General features: G+C 43.2%; 1 protein-coding gene and 1 long non-coding RNA gene across 3 annotated transcripts in view; both read left to right on the top strand.

The window, feature by feature from the left end:
• The first annotated feature begins 1,242 nt into the window (after positions 1–1,242).
• LOC120873870 (minichromosome maintenance complex binding protein) overlaps positions 1,243–22,265 on the top strand; it is a 37,346-nt gene continuing 16,323 nt past the window's right edge. The window contains exons 1-6 of one of the 2 annotated variants that reach the window (XM_040254872.1): positions 1,243–1,532; positions 18,170–18,255; positions 18,855–18,995; positions 19,112–19,153; positions 21,169–21,270; positions 21,752–21,896. In XM_040254872.1, coding sequence (XP_040110806.1) covers positions 1,475–1,532; positions 18,170–18,255; positions 18,855–18,995; positions 19,112–19,153; positions 21,169–21,270; positions 21,752–21,896 — 574 coding nt within the window. In that variant the 5' untranslated portion in view covers positions 1,243–1,474. The remainder of the gene's footprint in view (positions 1,533–18,169; positions 18,256–18,854; positions 18,996–19,111; positions 19,154–21,168; positions 21,271–21,751; positions 21,897–22,265) is intronic. The other variant, XM_040254873.1, reaches the window with a different exon arrangement.
• On the top strand, positions 11,114–11,535 carry LOC120873871. Its single transcript, XR_005723549.1, has 2 exons — positions 11,114–11,288; positions 11,359–11,535. It is a non-coding gene; the product is annotated as an uncharacterized LOC120873871 (long non-coding RNA).

Here is a 22,265-nt window from a genome sequence, read left to right as displayed (position 1 = left end):
TGGTGTCCATCTGCAATTTCATATACACCAAATTGAAATTATTATAATTTAAAAGATTGTATGTCACAAAGCTAAATAGGAGATTTCTCTATTCCATACCAGGAATCTCGAGCCCTTCTAAGCTAAATGAATGAATGAAAGTAGTAATGCCAAAGATTTGAAACCATTTTCTCAGCTCACCCAAACTCACAAGAGCCAGATGTATAGTATAATATGCCAATCACAGTCATTCCTTGGTATCAATTGCAGGGAATTGGTTCCAGGAACAGATACCTGTGGATGCCAGAGTTTCTTATGTAAAATGGTACGAAATAGTACAGAGGGCTCTGCGTGATCAGGTCTCCATAGCTTCAGTTTCCACATCCAGGTATTCAACCAGCCTTGCCCACCAGATTCAGAGGAATGTAATTAGTTCACAGTGACAGATACAAAATAAACCCTTTTGCCCTAAGGAGGGCTTGAGATCCGAGTTCAGTTCTCCAGCTCCTCACTTTTTAGGGAGTGGAGATGATCGCATTCGGATCATCCTCCTCTTAATACGCTGTATTTCAGGTTATGAGAGGGAGGTTTTTCTCCGATATATTCCAGATCTAGGGGATGTTTCATTACAGAACTTGGATATTTTCCAAATTTCCTCATTCAAAGGTTACTATTAACCAGATCTTTTCTGTGTACAGATACCACTGTCTTGATCCAGTCGAGGGAAGACTTGATCCAGTGGAGGAAAGTCATTACAGGGGGTTTCTAGCACGGAACAAACAAAAGAGTTGCCATTGGCCAAAAATAAAACAAACACCAAGAGGCGGGACGAGGTGGGCAGACACCAGAGGCAACGTTACCTTCTAATTTTGCCCAGAGATAACTTTGAGGTCTCTTTGCGCTTGTGCTTTTGGACTGTTGCGGTCTCCGACCTGCGCAAGGCCTCGCCACTATAAACAGATAAACCAGACATCGGGAGTTTCTCCTTTCGAATCTGCAGAGGAACACCAAGCAATATGCAGCCCTCAAGTAACCACGCGGCATGCTCGCGAGGCCGCCCCTGCCCTTCCCCTCGCCCGTCTCCAAGATGGCGACCGCCCTGCCGCCGCGGCCCCGCCCCGCCGAGCCCCGCCCCCCTCTCCGGAGCAAGGCCGCCCCGCCTCCCGGCCGCGGGGCCGCGCCGCGCGTTCTCGCCGCCCCTCCCCGCACGAGCTCCACCCAGGTCGCCGGCAGCGCGGTCGGCGGCGGCGGCGCCTATTTCCCGCCATTGTGCGAAGTGGAGGCTGGGGGCCCGCACGCGCCGCCTGCCCGTCGCCGGCAGCGCCTCACAGCCGCCGCCACCGCCGCCGTTCCCTGAGGCGCGGGGAGGCCAGGCGGCCCGCGCCGCGAGGCTTCCCCTGCGTGGGAAGGCGCGGGCGAGGAGCGGCCGAGCCCCCGACGAGGAGCAGAGGCGCGCGGGACGCCCGGGCCGCGCCGGCTCCGGCCCGTCGGCGAGATGCCCTGTGGGGAGGATTGGCTCAGCCACCCGCTGGGCATCGTGCAGGGCTTCTTCGGTGAGTGGCGGCGCCGGGGGGGCGGGCGGGGTCCGGGCGGGCCGCCGAGTTCACCTAGCCCCCGGGGCCCGGACCCTGCCGCGCGGCGCCCAGGCGGGGCCGCCTCGAGGGCTCGAGCGGCCGAGACGGTGAGCCGGGCCTGCGCCGCCGGTGCTCGGCAACCCGCTCCCGCCCGGAGACTCTGGGCCGCGGCTGCCCGGGCCCGGGCCGCAGGTGCCTCCCACCTGCCCGATTCGCGACTCCCGAGCCGCCAAGGTTACGCCGCCAGGAGCCGGCTGCCGGCCGTGATTGACGGCCTCGCTTCCTCCTTCGTGGCCCCGCGGGCGGACCCTGAGCCCCGCGTGCGGCCGGACTCTGGTGTTGGGGGTCCTCGAACCTTTCGGGAGGACCCGCAGAGATGGGCTGAAGGGAAAAGCACTTTGCCTATGGGAAGCCCGCAGGACATTTCAAAACTTCCGGTGTGTGGGGGGAGTGCTCGCGTGCTTGCTCGCTCGCTGCAGAAGTTGGCTGTAACTCCTATGTTACACACATCCTCCCTTTTCGAGATAAGATTTCGTGTGATAACTTAGATTTTTTCCGTTAGGACACCTTTAAAACCTGTCTCGTCTCCCCATCTCCTCTTGGGCCAGAGCTAGCGAGAAATGGTGAACGAACTCAGATGCGTTCCTGCGTAGAAAGAGCTTAGCATGTGGCAGGCAAGCTCAGGAAATTTCACTTGCAGTCATGGTTTAATGACACTTATCGGGTAGGGTACACAAAGGAAAATTTAGGTCTGGTTGCTGTTCACTAGGCATTTTGGCCCCACCCCGCATGTCTTTTGCACTCAGGAGTGGTGGAGGCAAACCCAACCAGGAATCAGTGTGTAAGATCAGAACACCTGACTTGTCAGGAGGTAACTTGAACTTGGAAAGTGGCCTTCCTTACTTAAGACCTTGTGGAATATTAGTTTGAACGCTTATTAAGAAGCTAAATAGTCCGCAGCAGCCAAAATGGATGGCAGAAAATGTATTTCTTGCAGGAAAGGCTCATTGAGCAACTCTATTCGTTTTCCTTGTGATTTGAACTTGTTCAGTTGTCCGGTTTCCCAGGCTGAAACTAGAGGCAGCATATTAGGAAAAGCCCTGGGTAGGCATCCAAATTGTAGCTAGTGAACACTGACAACCTATTAAAGGAGAAATTTCAAACTATGTACATAGTGTTAAAAAATTTTTTTTTAATCCCTGTATATCCATCCAGGGCCCTTTTCAAAAAGGGGCATATGTCTCTCTCCTAAATCCTAGTAATTGATGCTCATAATGAATACTAGAACCCATAATTGTTTTCCAAAATAATGGCCTTAAAATGTGGAATGAAGATTAAATTGCACAGTAGGTTTAAGAGGGTGCAGACACAGAGACACTTTTTAGGGAAAATCATTCAAAAATAAGTAAGTTTTGGTGCTTAATTGATGTTTAGAAAATTTATGAGAAATATCCATGTCCTAATCTGGCTGGATAAATGAGATGATTTTATATTTGGTATATTCGAATGTATTTGTGTCAGATTTTGTCTCCTGCTTGTAGGACCCTAAGAGGCAAACAACTCATTATAGTATAGTAGGTGTAATTTGGATATAAAATGCTGGCTCTACAGTATTTTCTGAAGTTTGTGTTTTGTTGGTGACCTGGACCTTGTTGATGTGTTTTTCCTCTAGAATGTCTTATTTTCATACAGATTGTGTCTTGCAGAGAAGAAACTAATCCTGTCTTACAGTCATGATGTTTTTGTAGAAGCTGCTTTGATATATAATGTATATTTTTGCTATATTTTCCTATCACTGTGAATATATGGGATTGGATAGCTTTATAATAACAACATTATAGGTGTGTTTGTGTGAGAAGTGAGGTGTTAAACTTGTAGACTCTTTTTGGTCTAATAGGATAATTGTTGTAAATCCATTTTCCCCCAGAGAGAAAAGTATACTCATCTTTTGTGGTTTATGAGGCCTTTTGGCCCCACCCCTGCCCAGCTCTGGTGTCTCAGTGGTAAAGAATTCACCTGTGATGCAGGCGACCCTGGAGATGAAGCTTTGATCCTTGGGTCAGGAAGATCCCTTGGAGAAGGAAATGGCAGCCCCACTCCAGTATTCTTCCTGGTGAAATCCCATGGACCAAGAAGGCTGGCAGTCTGCAGTCCATAGGGTCGCAAAGAGTCAGACACAACTGGGCAGGCACATTGCTCAGCTCTCAGACCTCATCATGGTATTCCCCCTCACACTGAACCTTCTTCCAGTTCTCTGATCTTAAACCACGCCACTAGGCTTTCTGCATAGGCTGTTTCCTTTGCCTGGTCAAGACTTCCTCTCCCACTTCTATTTTCCTGGCTAAATCTTACTCTTCTTTGGGAACCTGAGTTAGGTAACTTCTGCTGCATGTAATTATAGGATCCTGTGAAGCCCGAAAATTAACTTGTAAAGCATGTTGTTGAAATCACTCGTTTCCTGGGTTCCTTGGCTATGTTTTAACCTTAGGGATTTTAGGATGTGTATCTGTTATTTGCCTAGAATATACTAGTACATCGAAAATGCTCCATGAGAGATTTTCTGGTGGTCCAGGGGTTAAGGCTTCGCAGTTGCAATGTACAGGACACAGGTTCAATCCCTGGTTAGGGGACCAAGATCCTACATGCTCCTCAGCCAAAAAATAAAATAAGATTTTTTTAAAAAGAGTGCTCTGTGAATATTTGTTGAGCAGAGAAAAGACTGATTAATCAATCAGAAATGGTGCAAACTGGGGTGGTTACTATCACCACAAATCTTAACTAAAGACAGTCTGGGTGGACATTATATTGGTTCAGAGAATATGATCATACCACGTATGAGTTACTTTCACATGCAAATTCTAATTCTTTTTTCTTGGTTCAAATGAGAAACTTTGAAATTCTCTTAGTGACCACAATCACAACTATATGAATCATAATTCATCTTTGTGAACCAATGCGTATTTTGAATTTGTATCTGCCATATTACAATAGTTTACATGTAAATTTTTCCCTGTAAGCTTTCATAAAATGCTTTTTCTGTTTCCATTCCAGTTTCTAAAAGATTTTATATACAGAACATTGAGGTCCATAGACTTAAGATTTAGAAATACTTTATGGAGCTCTGTGTGTGTGTGTGTTAATCGCTCAGTCGTGTCCGACTCTGCGACTTCATGGACTCTAGCCTGCCGGGCTCCTCTGTCCATGGGATTCTGGAGTGGGTTGCTGTTTGCTTCTCCAGGGCAACTTCCCAACCCAGGGACCAAACCCCGGTCTCCTGCACTGCAGGCGCATTCTTCACCGTCTGAGCCACCCGGGAAGCTCACATTGAGTTCTATTATGTGCATAATGCTGATGGCTTGGTCCCCACAGTGATTGTTCATTAGTAACTTGTAACAACTTGCTTCCCTTAAACAGAAGCAGGTGTTGTAAAGGAGAAAAAAAAAAAGTTTTGTATACTTTTTTCTTTTAATCTTTTTTTTTATTTTAAAAAAGGATTTTTTATTCACTTGAATTAATAACTGCTTTAATTTCAGAATAAGTAGGAATGCTTATCAACTCAGGTTTCTTTATGTTCAGATTTTTGGTTGGGTCAAGATCATTAGTTTCAGTTATATTCAAGGCACTTTGGTTATATCTAACAGAACTAGAATTAGACTAGCTCTTAGAAGAAAAAGGTCACTGATGTGCGGAGGAGAGAAGGGAGTAGTATCTTATCACTAGGACTTTAGAGAATTTCAAGCAATAGTAAAATCATCTAAAAGTCTGTCTGCTTTTTTGTTGTCACCATGATTCTAAACCAATAAATAGCTCATTCCTTTTTGTCTGTACCCACCTTGGACCTTCCTGCCACCTGGCCCTTGTTCACTCGCTCAGTCATGTCCAGCTCTACAACCCCATGGACTGCAGCACACCAGGCTTCCCTGTCCATCACCAACTCCCAGAGCTTACTCACTCATGTCCATTAGTCAGTGATGCCATCCAATCATCTCAACCTCCGTCGTCCCCTTCTCCTCCCACCTTCAGTCTTTCCCAGCATCAGGGTCTTTTCAGATGAGTCATTTCTTCACATCAGGTGGCCAAAGTATTGGAGTTACAGCTTCAGCGTTAGTCCTTCCAATGAATATTCAGGCCCCTGTTAGGCCATTGAAAAAAAAGTAATTTGTTTTAAGGCCAAAGAACCCAAAGGCAGGGCTTTGGTGGTTTGGTAACCCAAGAGACTACTGAGTGAAATTGGAAAGCTGGCAGAAATCCAGCCAAGCAGGACATCTCAGTTTTCTCCCCTAGGCTATGTTCATTTCTGCACACAAACTTTACCTTTCTCTAGTCCAGGGCTCCCAGTTTCACTTGTCAGTTCCAACCCGCTTGAGCTAGCATCTTTATTTTTTCCAAAAATATTTTTTTTGGCTGTGCCTGGTCTGCAGCATGCAGGCCCTTCAGTATTTGTTGCGGCATGCAAGTCTTTAGCTGAGGCATGTGGGATCCAGTTCCCTGACCAGGGTTCACCCTGGGCGCCCTGTATGTGGAGGGCAGAGTCTTAGCAGATGAGCCACCAGAGAAGTTCCAGCATCTTTATCTTAATCCCAGATTTTAGGGTTGGAGGATCTGATTGGCCCAGCATGGAGTCAGTGGTTCACTCATGGGCCAGTCAGCCACTGCCAGGGCGGTGTTAATGGATGGTCATAACTACTGAGGCCCACACCTCACCACTGGGGGACGTTCTCAGGGAAGAATGGATTGGAGAGCCATGGCAAAAGGCATGTATATATACACACATAGACACACACATATACACATATGTATAGATATATACATGTGTATCAGAGAAAGCGATGGCACCCCACTCCAGTACTCTTGCCTGGAAAATGCCATGGGCGGAGGAGCCTGATAGGCTGCAGTCCATGGGGTTGCTAAGAGTCGGACACGACTAAGCGACTTCCCTTTCACTTTTCACTTTCATGCATTGGAGAAGGAAATGGCAACCCACTCCAGTGTTCTTGCCTGGAGAATCCCAGGGACGGGGGAGCCTGGTGGGCTGCCGTCTATGGGGTTGCACAGAGTCGGACACGACTGAAGTGACTTAGCAGTAGCAGCAGGATACATGTGTATGTATATGAATTTTTAAATTATTGAGTAATAACTTGCATACGGTTAAAAAAAAACAGTGTTACAGTATAAAATGAAGAGTAAGCGTGTGCTGCTTTTCTCCCATTGAGGGTCCCACTTTAACTGTTTCCGATTGTAGTTCTTTTTTTTTTTGCATTGAGATATAACATAAAATTCAGCATTTAAAAATGTACAGTTCAGTGTTTTTTAGTTTATTCATTGTGAACGTGCAGCCGTCAGCACATCATTACTGTTACCCCAGAAAGAAGCCCCATATACGTTAGCATTCACTCCCGATTGCCCCATCCACCATTCTCTTAAAACCACTCATTGACTTCTGTCCGTGGTTTACCTAGCCTGGACATTTCGTATGAAGGGAATCATGCAGCTTCTGGCCTCCTGTGTCTGGTTTCTTTAACTTCGCATAATGCCGTCAAGCTTCATGCATGTTGTAGCGTGTCAGTGCTACCTTCCTTTCCGCGACTGCAAACAGCACTCCATAGCATGAATGTGCCATGTTTTGTTTATCCATTTCTCCATAGGTGGACACTTGGCTGTTGTGAATAGTGCTGCTATAAATACGCATGGTTTTTGTGGGATACATGTTTTCAGTTCTCTTGGGAATATGCCTCTGCGTACGATTGCTGGGCCATTTGGTAATTTCATGTTAGAACTTTTCCCCAAAGTATCTGTACCATTTTACATTTCCACCAGCAAAGTATGAGGGTTCCAATTTCTCCAGTCCACTTCAACCTCTTCTTAATAACAGCCATCCTAATGGGGGTCAAGTGATATCTCATTATGATTTCAATTTGCATTACGGTAATGTAATAGTATATTGTATCTGTTCATATGCATATAGGCCTTTTGTATATCTCATTTGGAGAAATGTCTTTTCAGATTCTTTGCAGATTTTTATTTTTTGACCACACCATGCAGCTGCTTCTCAAATCTTAGTTCCCTGACCAGGGATTGAATCCATGCCCTTGGCAGTGAAAGCCCAGAATCCTAACCACTGCACCTCCAGGGAATTCCCCTTTGCAGATTTTTAAATTGGGGTTTTGTCTTGTATTATTGCATTATAAGGGTTCTTTATATATTCTGTATATTAGACCCTTATCAGATACATGTTTTAGAAATATTTTCACCTGTTCTATAAATTGCCTTTTTGCTTTCTTGATAACATCTTCTGATGCAGATTTTTCATTTTGATGATGTCCAGTGTATTTTTCCTTTAGTTGCTTATGCTTTTGGTACCATATTTAAGAAACCATTGTCTGATGCAAGGTCACAAAGATATATATCTGTGTTCTTTCTTAGAATTTTATAGTTTTAGCTCCTTACATTTAGGTCTTGGATCCATTTTGAATTAACTTTTGTAGATGATGGTATGAAGTAGGGATTCAAACTCATTCTTTTGCATGGCACATCTAATTGTCACAGCACCTTGTGTGTGTGTGTTTTAACATTTGCCAGTTTATTTTGAAGGCGCTCATAAAGTACGCAGATGAAAAGGAGCGTAGGGCAAGGTCTGGTAGGGTTGCTTGTGGACAGCTTCTGTCTGCATGGAACTTCACTGTGCTGCCTTTTCAGCATGTGGTTGCCTCCACCATCCTGGAAGCTCCCCCAGCACTTTTTGTTGAAAAGGACTATTCTTTCCCCACTGATTCAGTTTGGCAGCTTTTTTTTTTTTTTTTTCTTTAAAAACTGTGTGTGTGTGTGTGTGTATGTATCAGTTGACCATTGATGTATAGCGTTATTTCTGAACTCTCAATCCCATTCTGTTGATCTGTATGTTTACCCTTCTGCCAGTACTATGTTGTCTTGATTACTGTACCTTTGTAGCAAGTTTTAAAATGATGAAGCATGAGTCCTCCAACTTTGTCGTTGTTCTTTTTTTTTAAAGATTGTTTTGACTCTTCAGAATCCCTTGTATTTCCATATGAATTCAGAATCTGTCATTGCTGCAAAAAAGGCAGTTGGCATTATGGTGGGGATTGCATTAAATCTGTAGTGCATCTAGTTTTTTGGGTAATAGAGAATAGTAAAGATTTCAGATTCTAAAGCCAAACTGCTTCTTAGCTACAGGGCCATACCCAGGGCATTTAGCTCTAATCATTTTTTAATACTTCCTTAGAAAGAAATGGCAACACACTCCAGTATTCTTGCCTGGAGAATCCCATGGATGGAGGAGCCTGGTGGGCTACAGTCCATGGGGTCGCAAAGAGTCAGACGCAACTGAGCGACTTAACTAACTTCTTTATACTACAAAATTATTTTCAGTAATAATCATGAAATGAAGCTGTGTGCAGTGTTTAAGGTAATTACATATTTCAAACTCAATCTAGACATTGCTTCTATCAACTTCTTCCTCAACCCTGCTTATTTTAGAATTTTTTTGTGGTTGTTGAGTTCTGTTATGATGACATTGTTTCATGTTGGTACAGGTACCACACTTTAGATTTGAATAATCTTGTATTAATTGTATAATTAATGAATTTTTTGTATTAAGAGTAACAAGTTTCTATAGACAAAAAGCTCAACTATTTACTGAATAGTGTTTATACCTACTAAATAGTTTGAATTTTGGTCTTTTAGTTATAATTCAATATAATAATACTTTATATAAACAATTCAATTATAAATGAATTTTGATAAAACTGAAACATCTATAAAAGACACAGACTAGAAATCTTTCCACTGATGTTACTAACATTTTCTTGATTCATTCTTTACTATAAAACAAATAGCTGTTTAAGAAAATGTGCTATGCTTAATTACCCAGTCTGACTCTCTGCGACCCCATTGGACTGTAGCCTACCAGGCTCCTCTGTCCATGGGGATTGTCCAGGCAAGAATACTGGAGTGGGTTGCCATGCCCTTCTCCAGGGGATCTTCCTGACCCAGGGATCGAACCCAGGTCTCCCACAGTGCAGGCAGATTCTTTACGGTCTGGGCCACCAAGGAAACTCATAAATACTGGAGTGGGTAGCCTATCCCTTCTTCAGGGGATCTTTGCAACCCAGGAATCAACCGGGGTCTCCTGCATTGCAGGTGGATTCTTTACCAGCTGAGCTACCAGGGAAGCAGGCCCTTAAGAAGAATATATTTCTATATTAAGATACGATTCAAATTCAGTAAAATGTTCACTTACGAGCAAAATTTGCACCCACTGCACCTCTCACTTCATACTATTTCACTGTTTAAAATGTTAAACACAAAAAGTTGTTCAAGTTGTCCCATGGAAGATAGGATTGAAGTAATTCAAGTTCTCCTTCATCTTTACAGTCACTGGGTTATTGTTTGTTTATTTAAAATCTTCCATATGCCTGTAAGACTCTCGAGTACCATAGGGCTTGGGGGACGCTCACTGCTCTAACCAAGTCTGGACTATTCTGTACCGCTTAGAGGGCTTCCCAGGTCGCTCAGTAGAACAGAACCCGTCTGTCAGTGCAGGAGATGCAGGTGTTAAGCCCTCAGTTGGGAAGGTCCCCTGGAGAAGGAGATGGCTGCCCACTCCAGTATTCTTGTCTGGAAAGTTTACACAGGCAGAGGAGCCTGGCAGGCTGCAGTCCCCGGGGTCGCAAAGGGTTAGCTATGACTGGGCATGCACACGCGTACCACTTAGAAATTCACTGTCCAGACAAATGCACGTGGCTGAGTCTGTTTTGGGAGCTAAGTATATAACAGAGGATGAGATGGTTAGATAGCATCACCAACTCAGTGTACATGAATTTTGAGCAAACTCTGGGAGATAGTGAAGGACGGAGGAGCCCGTCCATGGGGTCACGAAATGTAACAGAGTTTCTTCAAATAAACTTCTGTGTCAAATGAGATATTTATTAAAGGGTAAATAGTTAAAATGTAGTAATTGCAGCCCTATGGACTGTAGGCCCTCCAGGCTTCTCCATCCGTGGAATTCTCCGGGCAAGAATACTGGAGTGAGCAGCCATTCCCATCTCCAGGGGATCTTCCTGACCCAGGGATCGAATTTGGGTCTCCTGCCTTATGGGCAGATTCTTTACCATCTGAGCCACTGGGGAAGTCTGTATTAAAACTCAGCAGTAGTCAGCAGTTGTTTAGCATTTATACCAGCAGAAGGTTTTCAAAGGAAAAATAGTTTTATCAATGACATTGTTTAGAATGGTTAATTCATAGTGATGGTAGAAGTGGAATGGATTTTAGTTGGTTTTATTATTTTTGGATTCTCTGCAGGAAAGCTGTCTCCTATTGCTAGCACTTAGGCTAGACGACTACTACCACTTCTGTAGTAGGTCACTGCTCGACCTCTCCTACTTCCTAACCTTGAGTGTGAACATGTCAATTAACCTTTCTTTACCTCAATTTTATCATCTGTAAAATGGGAATAACAAGAGAATCCCTCTTTTTTTGGCCATGTCCTCCTCCAGGGAATCTTCCTGGCTCAGGGATTGAACCTGCGTCTCTGTGTCTCCTGCATTGGAAGGCAGGTTCTTTATCCCTAGTGCCACCTGGGAAGCCCCTGTATGAAACTGCCAAACTGTGTTCCAGAGTCGCTGTACTATTTTGAAAGAGCAGATACCATTAGAGACATGAAAGAGTAATACAGACAGGCGAAGAGTAATACAGACAGGTGAAGAGTAATACAGACAGGTGAAGAGTAGTACAGACAGGCGAAGAATAATACAGACAGGGGAAGAGTAATACAGACAGAGAAAGACAGGGAAAGAGTAATACAGATAGGTGAAGAGTAATACAGACAGGGGAAGAGTAATACAGACAGGCGAAGGGTAATACAGACAGGGGAAGAGTAATACAGACAGGCGAAGGGTAATACAGGGAAAGAGTAATACAGACAGGCAAAGAGTAGTACAGACAGGCGAAGAGTAGTACAGAAAGGCGAAGAGTAGTACAGACAGGCGAAGAGTAGTACAGACAGACAGGCGAAGAGTAATACAGAAGAGAAGAGTAATACAGACAGGCGAAGAGTAATACAGACAGAGAAAGATAGGGAAAGAGTAATACAGATAGGTGAAGAGTAATACAGACAGGGGAAGAGTAATACAGACAGCTTTGTGGATATAAATTCAACAACTTGGATGAAATAGACCAGTTCTTTTAAAAATACACTATTAATTTCCTATTTCTGCTGTAATAAATTACCACAAATTTAATTGCTTAAAACAACAGAAATTTATTTTTTATTGTAATAGGGTTGGTTTATAGTGTTGTGTTAATTTCTGCTGTATAGGAAAGTGATTCAGTTATACATATAACATATATATTGTTTTTAATATTCTTTTCCGTTACGATTTGTCACAGGATACTGTATCTTTTTGAACTATAGTTTTGTCCCAGTATATGCCCAGGAGTGGGATTGCTGGTTCATGCGGCAACTCTAATTTTTAGTTTTTTTTTTTTTTTTTTTTTGGAAAACCTCCAAACTGTTTTCCATAGTGGCTACACCAACTTAACATTCCCACCAACAGTGTAAGAGGGCTCCCTTTTCTTCACACCCTCTCCAGCGTTTGTTACACAGATGTATTATCTTATAGTTCTGGAGGCCAGAGTCTGATGTGGGTGTCACTGGGATAAAGTCAAGGGGTCCATAGGTCTGCCTTCCTTTCTGCAGCCTCTAGGGGATACTCTTGTTTCCTTGCCTTTTTTTTTTTTTTTTTTTTTTTACTGCTTCTAGAGTTTGGCTGGAGAAGGCAATGGCACCCCACTCCAGTACTCTTGCCTGGAAAATGCCATGGATGGAGAAGCCTGGTAGGCTGCAGTCCATGGGGTCGCTGAGGGTCGGACACAACTGAACGACTTCACTTTGACTTTTCACTTTTGTGCATTGGAGAAGGAAATGGCAACCCACTCCAGTGTTCTTGCCTGGAGAATCCCAGGGACGGGGGAGCCTGGTGGGCTGCCGCCTAGGGGGTCGCACAGAGTCGGACACGACTGAAGTGACTTAGCAGCAGCAGCAGTTTGGCTAATTTCTTGTGTTGTGGCCCCCTTCAGTCTTAAAAGTCAGGAACAGCAGGTCAAGTTCTTCTTACATGTTCAGTTCAGTCGCTCAGTCGTGTCCGACTCTTTGCGACTCCATGAATCGCAGCACGCCAGGCTTCCCTGTCCATCACCAAGTCCCGGAGTTCATTCAAACTCACGTCCATCAAGTCAGTGATGCCATCCAGCCATCTCATCCTCTGTCATCCCCTTCTCCTCCTGCCCCCGAACCCTCCCAGCATCAGGGTCTTTTCCAATGAGTCAACTCTTCACATGAGGTGGCCAAAGTATTGGAGTTTCAGTTTTAGCATCAGTCCTTCCAATGAACACCCAGGACTGATCTCCTTTAGGATGGACTGGTTGGACTTCCTTGCAGTCCAAGGGACATATATCTTAGTTCTCCTCAAATCTATATATGCAGTATATAATCAAACTGAAATTTAAACATCAAAATACAATCTTATAGAAATTTCAGCAGTCATTTTCAGATGTTCCTCAGAATTACTTAGAAATGTTTAGAATCTAGAATAATGAAGACAAACTTTAAAGCAAAGATGAAGAACATCACTACCTAATTTTAAGACTCGCTATCAGGATATATTGATTAAGACAATATGGTATTGGCTTAAGGATAGACAACTCTTACCAGTTTAACAGAATACGGTAACATAAAAACAGGAGTTGAGTTTGACAGTAGTACCATGGCAATTTACTTATTTTAAAAAATCTCATCTGTTGCTGCCGAGGGCTAGCGAGAAGACTTTCCCCAATTACAGCATCTATTTCTCATCACTAATGGACTTGGACCCATGCAAGTTTGCTAATTCTGTAGGAGGAGAGATTGACAGTATATGAGTGAAGTTCCTCCTCTTTGACCTTGGTTTTGTGGCATATGTTAAGTGAGTGGTTATTTTTTTGCATGTTTTCTCTTTGGTAATTGTGTGACAGTTAATTGTTACTCCGTTTGCCAAAGCAGTTTACCACTAGAAAGTCCTTTAAGGCTGGAACAAATAGATATCTTTCTGGAAAAAAATGAGCCTTGATGTCTATGTCACACTAGAAACAAAAACATTAATTTGGTATATGATGGGTGTTAAAAAGATTGACAAGATGAAGTATTGAGGCAGGGCACTGGACCTCTCATAGGCTGTTGGTGAGAGTGTAGAAGTGTGTCTGTCTTTTGTTCCTCAGTTCCTCTGACCACTTAAACTAGGGCAAGAGAGTGCAGGGGGGCCCACGTTCAGACAGCCAGGAATTCATGAGAAGGATGATAGTGATATGTATGTGCTCAACAGGATTCTTGGTTGCCCGTGGCCTAAGTCAATTCTGCTTAAACCAAGGAAGACGAACACGTTGTTTCAGGTAACAGTTCCTGAGTGGGCTAATGTCTGGCTCAACTACAGCCAAATACTTCAGAAATCAGCCTCCCTACTCCACTTTCCCCTAGGATGGCTTCGTTTTCAGACAGACCTCAGTCATTGTGGCCACAGGCAGCTGTGGGATTTGTTGGACCCAGCTGCTGAGCCTTCTACCCCGGGTTGTCCTTGACTGAGGCCCCCCTAACCTGATCATCAGAACTACTGTGAGGCCTCCGTCAGGTCCGCCCCAGGGCTGAGAGTGAGGGTGCTGTGGTTCCTCCTCAGGAGAGGCACTTGCTAGAAAAAGGGGAAATGAGTGCTAGTCTTGCGAAACAGCCTATTTTTCTCAATCTTTTGTCTATTTAATGTTTATTTCTCTGACTCCAGTAGCTGTGTCCCAGGCCCTTGTTAGAGCCTGGGAATGTAAAGGTGAATTGTTGATGAACAGAGAGTGGATCTGTAGCCTGGCATTGAAAACTCTGTGATGTGTTTGGTCTCATCTTCCTTTTGTTCGTTAGCTTTGTTCTTTTGCAGCCACTTTGTGCTCACGTATTTGAATTTCTGGTATGTCCGTCCTTGTCTTTGGCTTACTATTACTGTTCCCTCCCCCAGAATGCCCTGTGTCCGCAATATGCCCACCCCTCATACCTCAGCATGGTTTCATTCTGCGTCTCTTCCCAGGCCTGGCTCAAACACCGCCTCTTTCAGAAGCCCGCTCTGAGATATTTTGACCTTCATTATTTTCTCCTCTTTGCTTTTACCTGTTATTCTGCCCATAGCTTATCTTAGCTCTCATGTGCTTGCATGCACCTCCAGGAGATCTTCCCAACCCAGGGATCAAACCCACGTCTCCTACGTTGGCAGGAGGATTCTTTACCACTGAGCCACCTGGGAAGCCCTGTCTTAGCTCTGCTGCTGCTGCTAAGTCACTTCAGTCGTGTCTGACTCTGTGACCCCATAGACGGCAGCCCACCAGGCGCCCCTGTCCCTGGGATTCTCCAGGCAAGAACACTGGAGTGGGTTGCCATTTCCTTCTCCAATACATGAAAGTGAAAAGTGAAAGGGAAGTCACTCAGTTGTCTGACTCTTCCTGACCCCATGGACTGTAGCCTACCAGGCTCCTCCGTCCATGGGATTTGCCAGGCAAGAGTACTGGAGTGGGGTGCCATCGCCTTCTCCTAAGTTCCTTCAATTCTAAGGATCCTGATAGCACCTGGCAGAGTGCTGGGCATAAAGTAGGCTTAATACATAATGGGTAGTTACTGTACTCCTGAGAATTTTGGAATTGTCTGCTGCAGTGCTTAAATTGTTCAGCAATACCAGATGTTTTGTTAACATTTCATAACGTGTAAGTTACTTCGAAGTAACTTGCTGCTTGCTAGTCACTCTTTGATGTAGCTTCATCGCCTGTGATGTGGTGTATTCAACCTTCTTACACAGATGCAGTCAGAATGGTGGTGCTGGCGGTCATGTCTGCTTGTAGGAAGCATCCGTTTTGACTAGAAGCAGAGATACCCGGTCTAGTCCCCCCCGGCCCCATTCAGTGACCCTTTATTGGGACGCTTTTAGTACACAGTGCCTCTCAAGTTCCAGTGTGACCAGAATCACCTAGAGGGTTTCTTAAAGCATGAACTGCTAGGCCTCACTCCAGAGCTGCTCATTCAGTGGTTCTGGGACGGGCTCCCAGCCTTGCCAACAGCTGCTCAGGTGGTGCTAGTGCTGCTGGTCTGGGAAGCTGCACTTTGAGGACCAGTTTACTAGGAGTAGATTTAACCCTTGGGGGCTTTGCTGTAGCTCAGTTGGTAAAGAATCCATCTGCAATGCAAGAGACCCGGATTGAGAAGATGCCCTGAGAAGGAAATAGCAACCCACTCTGGTATTCTTGCCTGGGAAATCCCATGGATAGAGGAGCCTGGTGGCCTGCAGTCCATGGGGTTGCAAAGCAACGGACATGATGACTAACATAGACACACAAGGATTTAACCCTCATTGCAGTCAGAATCACTGACGGCGCTTTCACCTCCATGAATGCTTTTTAATAACTGTACTTTGCTCAGTTAAGTGAAAGCATTAGGAATCTGCTACAACAGGTGTTACCAGGATCTTATGAGTGTTTCTAACAGAACCAGCTGCATAACAAATAAAGACAAAATTCCTTTACACCACATTCCATAGCACTTGTGTGACGTATATGGTACCCATGCATTGTTGGAAGTATTGACCAGCTCTGGTTCAGTTCAGTCGCTCAGTAGTGTCCAACTCTTTGCGACCCCATGAATTGCAGCACGCCAGGCCTCCCTGTCCATCACCAACTCCTGGAATTTACTCAAACTCATGTCCATCGGTGATGCCATCCAGCCATCTCATCCTCAGTCGTCCCCTTCTCCTCCTGGCCCCAACCCCTCCCAGCATCAGGGTCTTTCGCATGAGGTGGCCAAAGTATTGGGAGTTTCAGCTTTAGCATCAGTCCTTCCAATGAACACCCAGGACTGATCTCCTTTAGAACGGACTGGTTGGATCTCCTTGCAGTCCAAGGGACTCAGAATCTTCTCCAACACCACAGTTCAAAAGCATCAATTCTTCGGCACTCAGCTTTCTTCACAGTCCAACTCTCACATCCATACATGACCACTGGAAAAACCATAGCCTGGACTAGACGGACCTTTGTTGGCAAAGGTCTGGTTAGGTAGTTCTGATTCATGAAAACATGAGTATATATATTCCTGGGTTTGTTTTTTGTCTTTGTTTTTTTTGATGATTCACTTTTTAGTCTTGGCCAGTTCCCATAGTTTTTCAAAAGCTGGTTTCTTATTCTTAAGATGACATTAAAAACACCTTTTTCTTATTTTGCAATCATCATTGCAGGAGGTGTGCTGAATCTTGGGAGCAGGGCAAGTTTCATGAAAATCACTTGTTTGGTCCTGAGGTATCTCCTATAGATTGCTTACTAGAGGAGAGCGGGGGAAAGTGACTACTGTGGAGAACTCGGCTGTCACTTTTACCGGGTGGTGGAAATTAACGTCATGCGTGGAGAGAAGGTGAACATCTCCTGTCTCAATGAAGCACGTACAACCGTTCAAGGACAGCGCATGCTTACATAGCACTCTGACCGGTAACGCGTAACTACAGTCCACGCATAAGGAAACATCAGACAGACCCAGTGAGGAACATTCTGTTTTTTTATAATGGGTTTGAATTCTTCATTATCAGTGTCATAAAAGATAAAGATTGAGGAACTGTTCCGGAATAAAAAAAGATGAAAAACACGATAGCAGAAAGCAGCCTGCAATCCTAAACTGGATGTGCACTGAAGTGGAAAAAGTACAGGAGACAATAGTGATGGGTCAGGAGACAAGCTGGAATATGCATGGTAGGCTTGGTAAAAAGAGTTTGGTATTGATTTCGAATTTCCTGAGATTGATAGCAAGTACTGTGGTTATGTAAGATAATCTCCTTATTCTTAGGAAACACACTGTACTATTTAAGTGAAAGTCGCTCAGTCGCGTCCGACTCTTTGCGGCCCCTTGGACTATACAGTCCATGGAATTCTCCAGGCCAGAATACTGGAGTTGGGTAGCCTTTCCCTTCTCCAGGGGATCTTCTCAACTCAGGGATCAAACCCAGGTCTCCTGCACTGCAGGCAGATTCTTTACCAGCTGAGCCACCAGGGAAGCGCAAGTACTATTTAAAGGTAAAAATAAATGATGTGTGTAATGTAAGCTCAAGTGAGAAAAATGTGGGAGAGGGAGAGCGAGCGAGCGAATAATAAAGTAAATGGGGGCAAGGGTACAGGTGTTCTTTCTAATTTTCATTGTGACTTTGGAAGTTTGAAATTATTCCCAAATAAAAAGTTAAAAAAAACAGTAGAAGAAGAACATGCTCTGCTTTTCATTTCAGGGTAATTGTAAAAGTGTTTTAAATCTGTATTAAAATGTTTTCAAGCAGCAGAGTGCTTTTCAGGTGATGGTTCCTGTGCTGCTCTGTCTGGGGGCCTCATCTCTCACTGTGGAAGAGCTCTTGGGAGACTGTTAGCACCTGAGAGCCCGCAGGGGCTCAGCCTCACCCCGACTGTAATATCCAGCCCCCGACCCGGCAGTTTCTGGTGTCTTGCACAGCGCTTCCAATAAGGCACCCTAAACTAATGTACCTTCAGCTTTGAAAAGTATATTTTTCTTTCAGCTCAAAATGGGGTTAATCCTGACTGGGAGAAGAAAGTAATAGAATATTTTAAGGAAAAGCTGAAGGAGAATAATGCTCCTAAATGGGTAAGCTTATTATTGCTGTTTGCTGGGGGTGGGTGGGCAGGCAAGGGTTGGGCAGACTTCCAATTTCTCACAGTAGTGATCCACATATAACTTAAAAATATATAAATTAACGCGTACCGCCCTCTGCCTTAAGTGCATATGTATTAAAAGATTTTGGTCTCTTGCAATTTAAATTCAAGCAAATAAATGCTTTTGTACTGGCACCTGTAGGTGGCAGTAACTGACTGTGGAAAAAAAAAGGGTAATTGTGAGAGCTTCGATGATCTTTTATTACCTTCATTTTAAAGAATTACTTGTATGAGTTTAAGAGAAGAGCTCAACAAAGCAAATGCCTTTCTGCTAAGTGGAAAGTGTTCTGAAGGAAAAGCATCCTTTGACATTATAATCAAATGTCATCATACGAACTGAACTTGAAGAATGCGGAAAGGACGTTTGTTCAGCAGCTGTGTTGTTGACCGTTGAAATCATTTGGCTCCTTGATAGGGCTTGATTTTGTATTTGGGGTGGGTAAGTGGGGAATGGCAGTTGTCTGGATATACATGTGTATGTGCTTAATGTTTTATACAGAGACTATTTTGACTTGTTTGTTTTCCTTTAAGGTACCATCACTGAATGAAGTACCTCTTCATTATTTGAAACCTAACAGTTTTGTGAAGTTTCGTTGCATGGTTCAGGATATGTTTGACCCTGAATTTTACATGGGAGTTTATGAAACTGTTAACCGAAACACAAAAGCACGTGTACGTATTGCTTTTTTCATGAAACTTAGTGTTTACAGTTAGTAGGATTAGCTTTGACCTTATGTTGTCTATGGCAGTTTTGATTCTGATATCTTGATATATTGTTTTGATTATAGGTTCTTCATTTTGGGAAATATAGAGATGTAGCAGAGTGTGGGGTATGTATACTTAAAATATATAAAAAACTTTTCAATGAGCATTTTTTCCTGGGCAGGGAATATTATTTTCCTTTGGTTGATCATAAATTTACTTATCTTGTATATAAGTTCTAAGAAGTCATGTGAAATGTTTTGTTTATACTTGAGTTTCTCTGATATGATTTTTTTTTTGATCTTCTAAAAATGTCTTAGAAGGTGGAATATTGTAAATGACAAAGTTAATTCCTTTCTTTTCCTAATCTCTATACACTTGCTTTTAAAAATTACTTAAATTCTTTTAAAATTAAAAGTAGAAGAAAAATGAAAGAATATTATTTCAGGGCTTCGCATGCGCTTAATTTTTTTATACCTTTTTTTTTTTCTTTTGGCCACGCGGCACAGCATTTGGGATCTTAGTTCCCTACATTGGTAGCAAGGAGTCCTAACCCCTGAACTGCCAGGGAACCCCCTACATGTGCTTAATTAAATTTGATTAAATCCTGCCCTCTTTTCCTGGGAAGAAAAAAGTAAACTTAAGCCGCCTTTGATAAAAGGAAGTAATAGAAACTCTCCTACATAATAATGGGAAAGGGAAGAAGAAAGAAGACAAAATCCTAGAATAAATATTCTAGCTCAGCAGGCTGATCTGTATGGAAGAATGGCCCTAATTAGGAAGGTTTCTATAGAGAATGAAATATAACTTCCTACACTTACTTAGAGTAATGGACTCGTGAAAGATGAATTCGTTTAATCTTTTGATGACCTCCAGGTCTCCCAATGTCTTTTTTAAGGGCATTTCCCTAACATGGTAATACATTGTTGTGCTGAGTCTAACGAGTCAACTTTATAATTCCGCGTTCCTGTTTATGGAGCCCTAAGTTACATTAAGCTGATAAATTAATACACAATTTTTCTTCTAGTACACAATAATGCAGTGTCTCTCTAACTCAGTAATCTCAGCATCTGGAAATGGGAAAATAAAATGGATGAGGGTGTCCATCTGTGATACTCCCAAAGGCAAAGAGTTTGTGCTGTGTTTCTGAAGAGTCATAAGTAAGAACACCATACCAGGAAAAGGGTCTTTGGCCCTGGAAAGAAAGAAAGAAAAGCCACTTTGCCTACACATACCATCTCAGACTCAATTGATGTCTCTGGCTTTCTTTCTTTCTTTGTTTTTCTCTTATAAGATAGAATATAGATTCTGTTTACTTGTAAGGGATTTTTGTGTGTACTATAAAAGTAATATGAGTGTCTTGAAATAATTTCTTTTTTTAAATCTCAGAGCAACCTTATAAGAAGTGTATCATTAAATTCCTATTTGATAGGCTAATGGTGATAGCATTCCTGTGAGAGAGACAGTGGGATTACCATGAGTGTTGTCTTTGAAAAAAGTTTAACAAAGTACTGTGTTTATTTTAGGGATTTAATTTTGTAGCCTAGGGTATTGTGTATTTTGGATTTGAAGGAAGCTGCAGTATTAATTGGGCTTTCCTGGTGGCTCAGACAGTAAAGAATCCACCTGCAGTGCAGGAGGCTTGCATTCGATCCTTAGGTCAGGAAGACCCCCTGGAGGAGGGCATGGCAGCCCACTCCAGTATTCTTGCCTGGAGAATCCCCATGGAGAGAGGAGCCTGGTGGGCTACAGTCCATGGGGTTGCAGAGTTGGACACACTGAGCAAGAGTTTGTGCTGTGTTGCTGAAGAGTTGTAAGAGTGAGCACCGTACCAGGAAAAGGGGACTTTGGCCCTGGAAGGAAAGAAAGAAAGAAACAAAACCCACCTTGCTTATACATACCATCTCAGGCTGCCCACCTTGCTTATACATACCGTCTCAGGCTTACCGTCTCAGGCTGTACACACTGTATTGATTGCATTTGAAGTGATTTTATGTCAGTTTTCGTTTCAAAAATGATAATTTAGATTTAGTAGTCGCTTGTTAATTAACTCAGTATGAAGTGTTTACTGTGATTTTTATAAACAATCTGAAAACACAGTTGCTAATTTTTTTTAATAAATAAAATTTTGTGAACATCACAGCCTCAGCAAGAAGTTGATTTAAACTCCCCACGAACTACTACTTTGGAGAGACAGACATTCTACTGTGTTCCAGTGCCTGGAGAATCTATGTGGGTAAAAGAAATATCCTTTATCTGAACCTTCTTATGTGTTGAATGCTTCCTGATAATTTTCTTAATTGAAGAGACAACAATTCATTATTTTTTTAAGCTTACTCTTTTTACCTCAATGAAGTTAGCTGGAAAAAATAATTTTTTTATTCTTGTTTCTTTTTTTAATATATTGAGGTGTAGTTGGTTTACAGTAGTGTATTAACTTCAGGTACAACATAATGATTCAAAAATTTTGGTAGATTTTACTTCATTCATATTTATTATAAAATATTGCCTATATTTGTGGTGCTATGCAATATATCCTTGTAGCTTTTTTTTTGTATACATCAGTCTTCTTTTAAAAAAATATTTTTATTTTAACCAAGCTACCAAAGTAGTAAGTAGTAAGCTTAAAAATAGAAGTAGAAGTAGTCTTTTATTAGTCATAGAGGTAGCATAATTTTAGGATATTCCCCAGTTCATGGAAATCTTTCTTTAACCCTTCATTTAACGCCTATGTTAATGCCAACCAAGCTCGAGTCAGCCCTTCAACGTCTTACACCCCCAGCCGTCACAAGAGAAGCTATGAAGATGACGAAGATATGGATCTGCAGCCCAATAAACAGAAAGACCAGCATATGACTGCCAGACAAGCAGGTAGCGTATGCCATCCCGCTTTCTGGAGACTTCTGCTCTCCTGCTGCTGCTAGTAAGTCGCGTCAGTCGTGTCCGACTCTATGCGACCCCATAGACGGCAGCCCAACAGGCTCCTCTGCTCTCCTGCCATGGATTCATATTCAGAATTCATAGTTCTGTCGTGTAGCTGTAGATTTCGGAGCTGGCAGTGATTTGACAACTTTGCTTTCAGGTTTGGCAGAGTTATAGACAGTTCTGAGAGTTTTGACAGCTGCGTGCTGGTCAGTCTGTGCTCCGTAACTGAGCAGTTAGGCTCACCTGGAAGAGACTCAGTCTGTGCTCCGTAACTGAGCAGTTAGGCTCACCTGGAAGAGACTCAGTCTGTGCTCT

The sequence above is a fragment of the Oryx dammah genome, unplaced genomic scaffold (assembly GCF_014754425.2).
Source record: "Oryx dammah isolate SB20612 unplaced genomic scaffold, SCBI_Odam_1.1 HiC_scaffold_14, whole genome shotgun sequence".
Lineage (NCBI taxonomy): Eukaryota > Metazoa > Chordata > Mammalia > Artiodactyla > Bovidae > Oryx > Oryx dammah.
The sequence above is the reverse complement of the archived record's forward strand: the minus strand, read 5'-3'. Positions and strand labels throughout refer to the sequence as shown.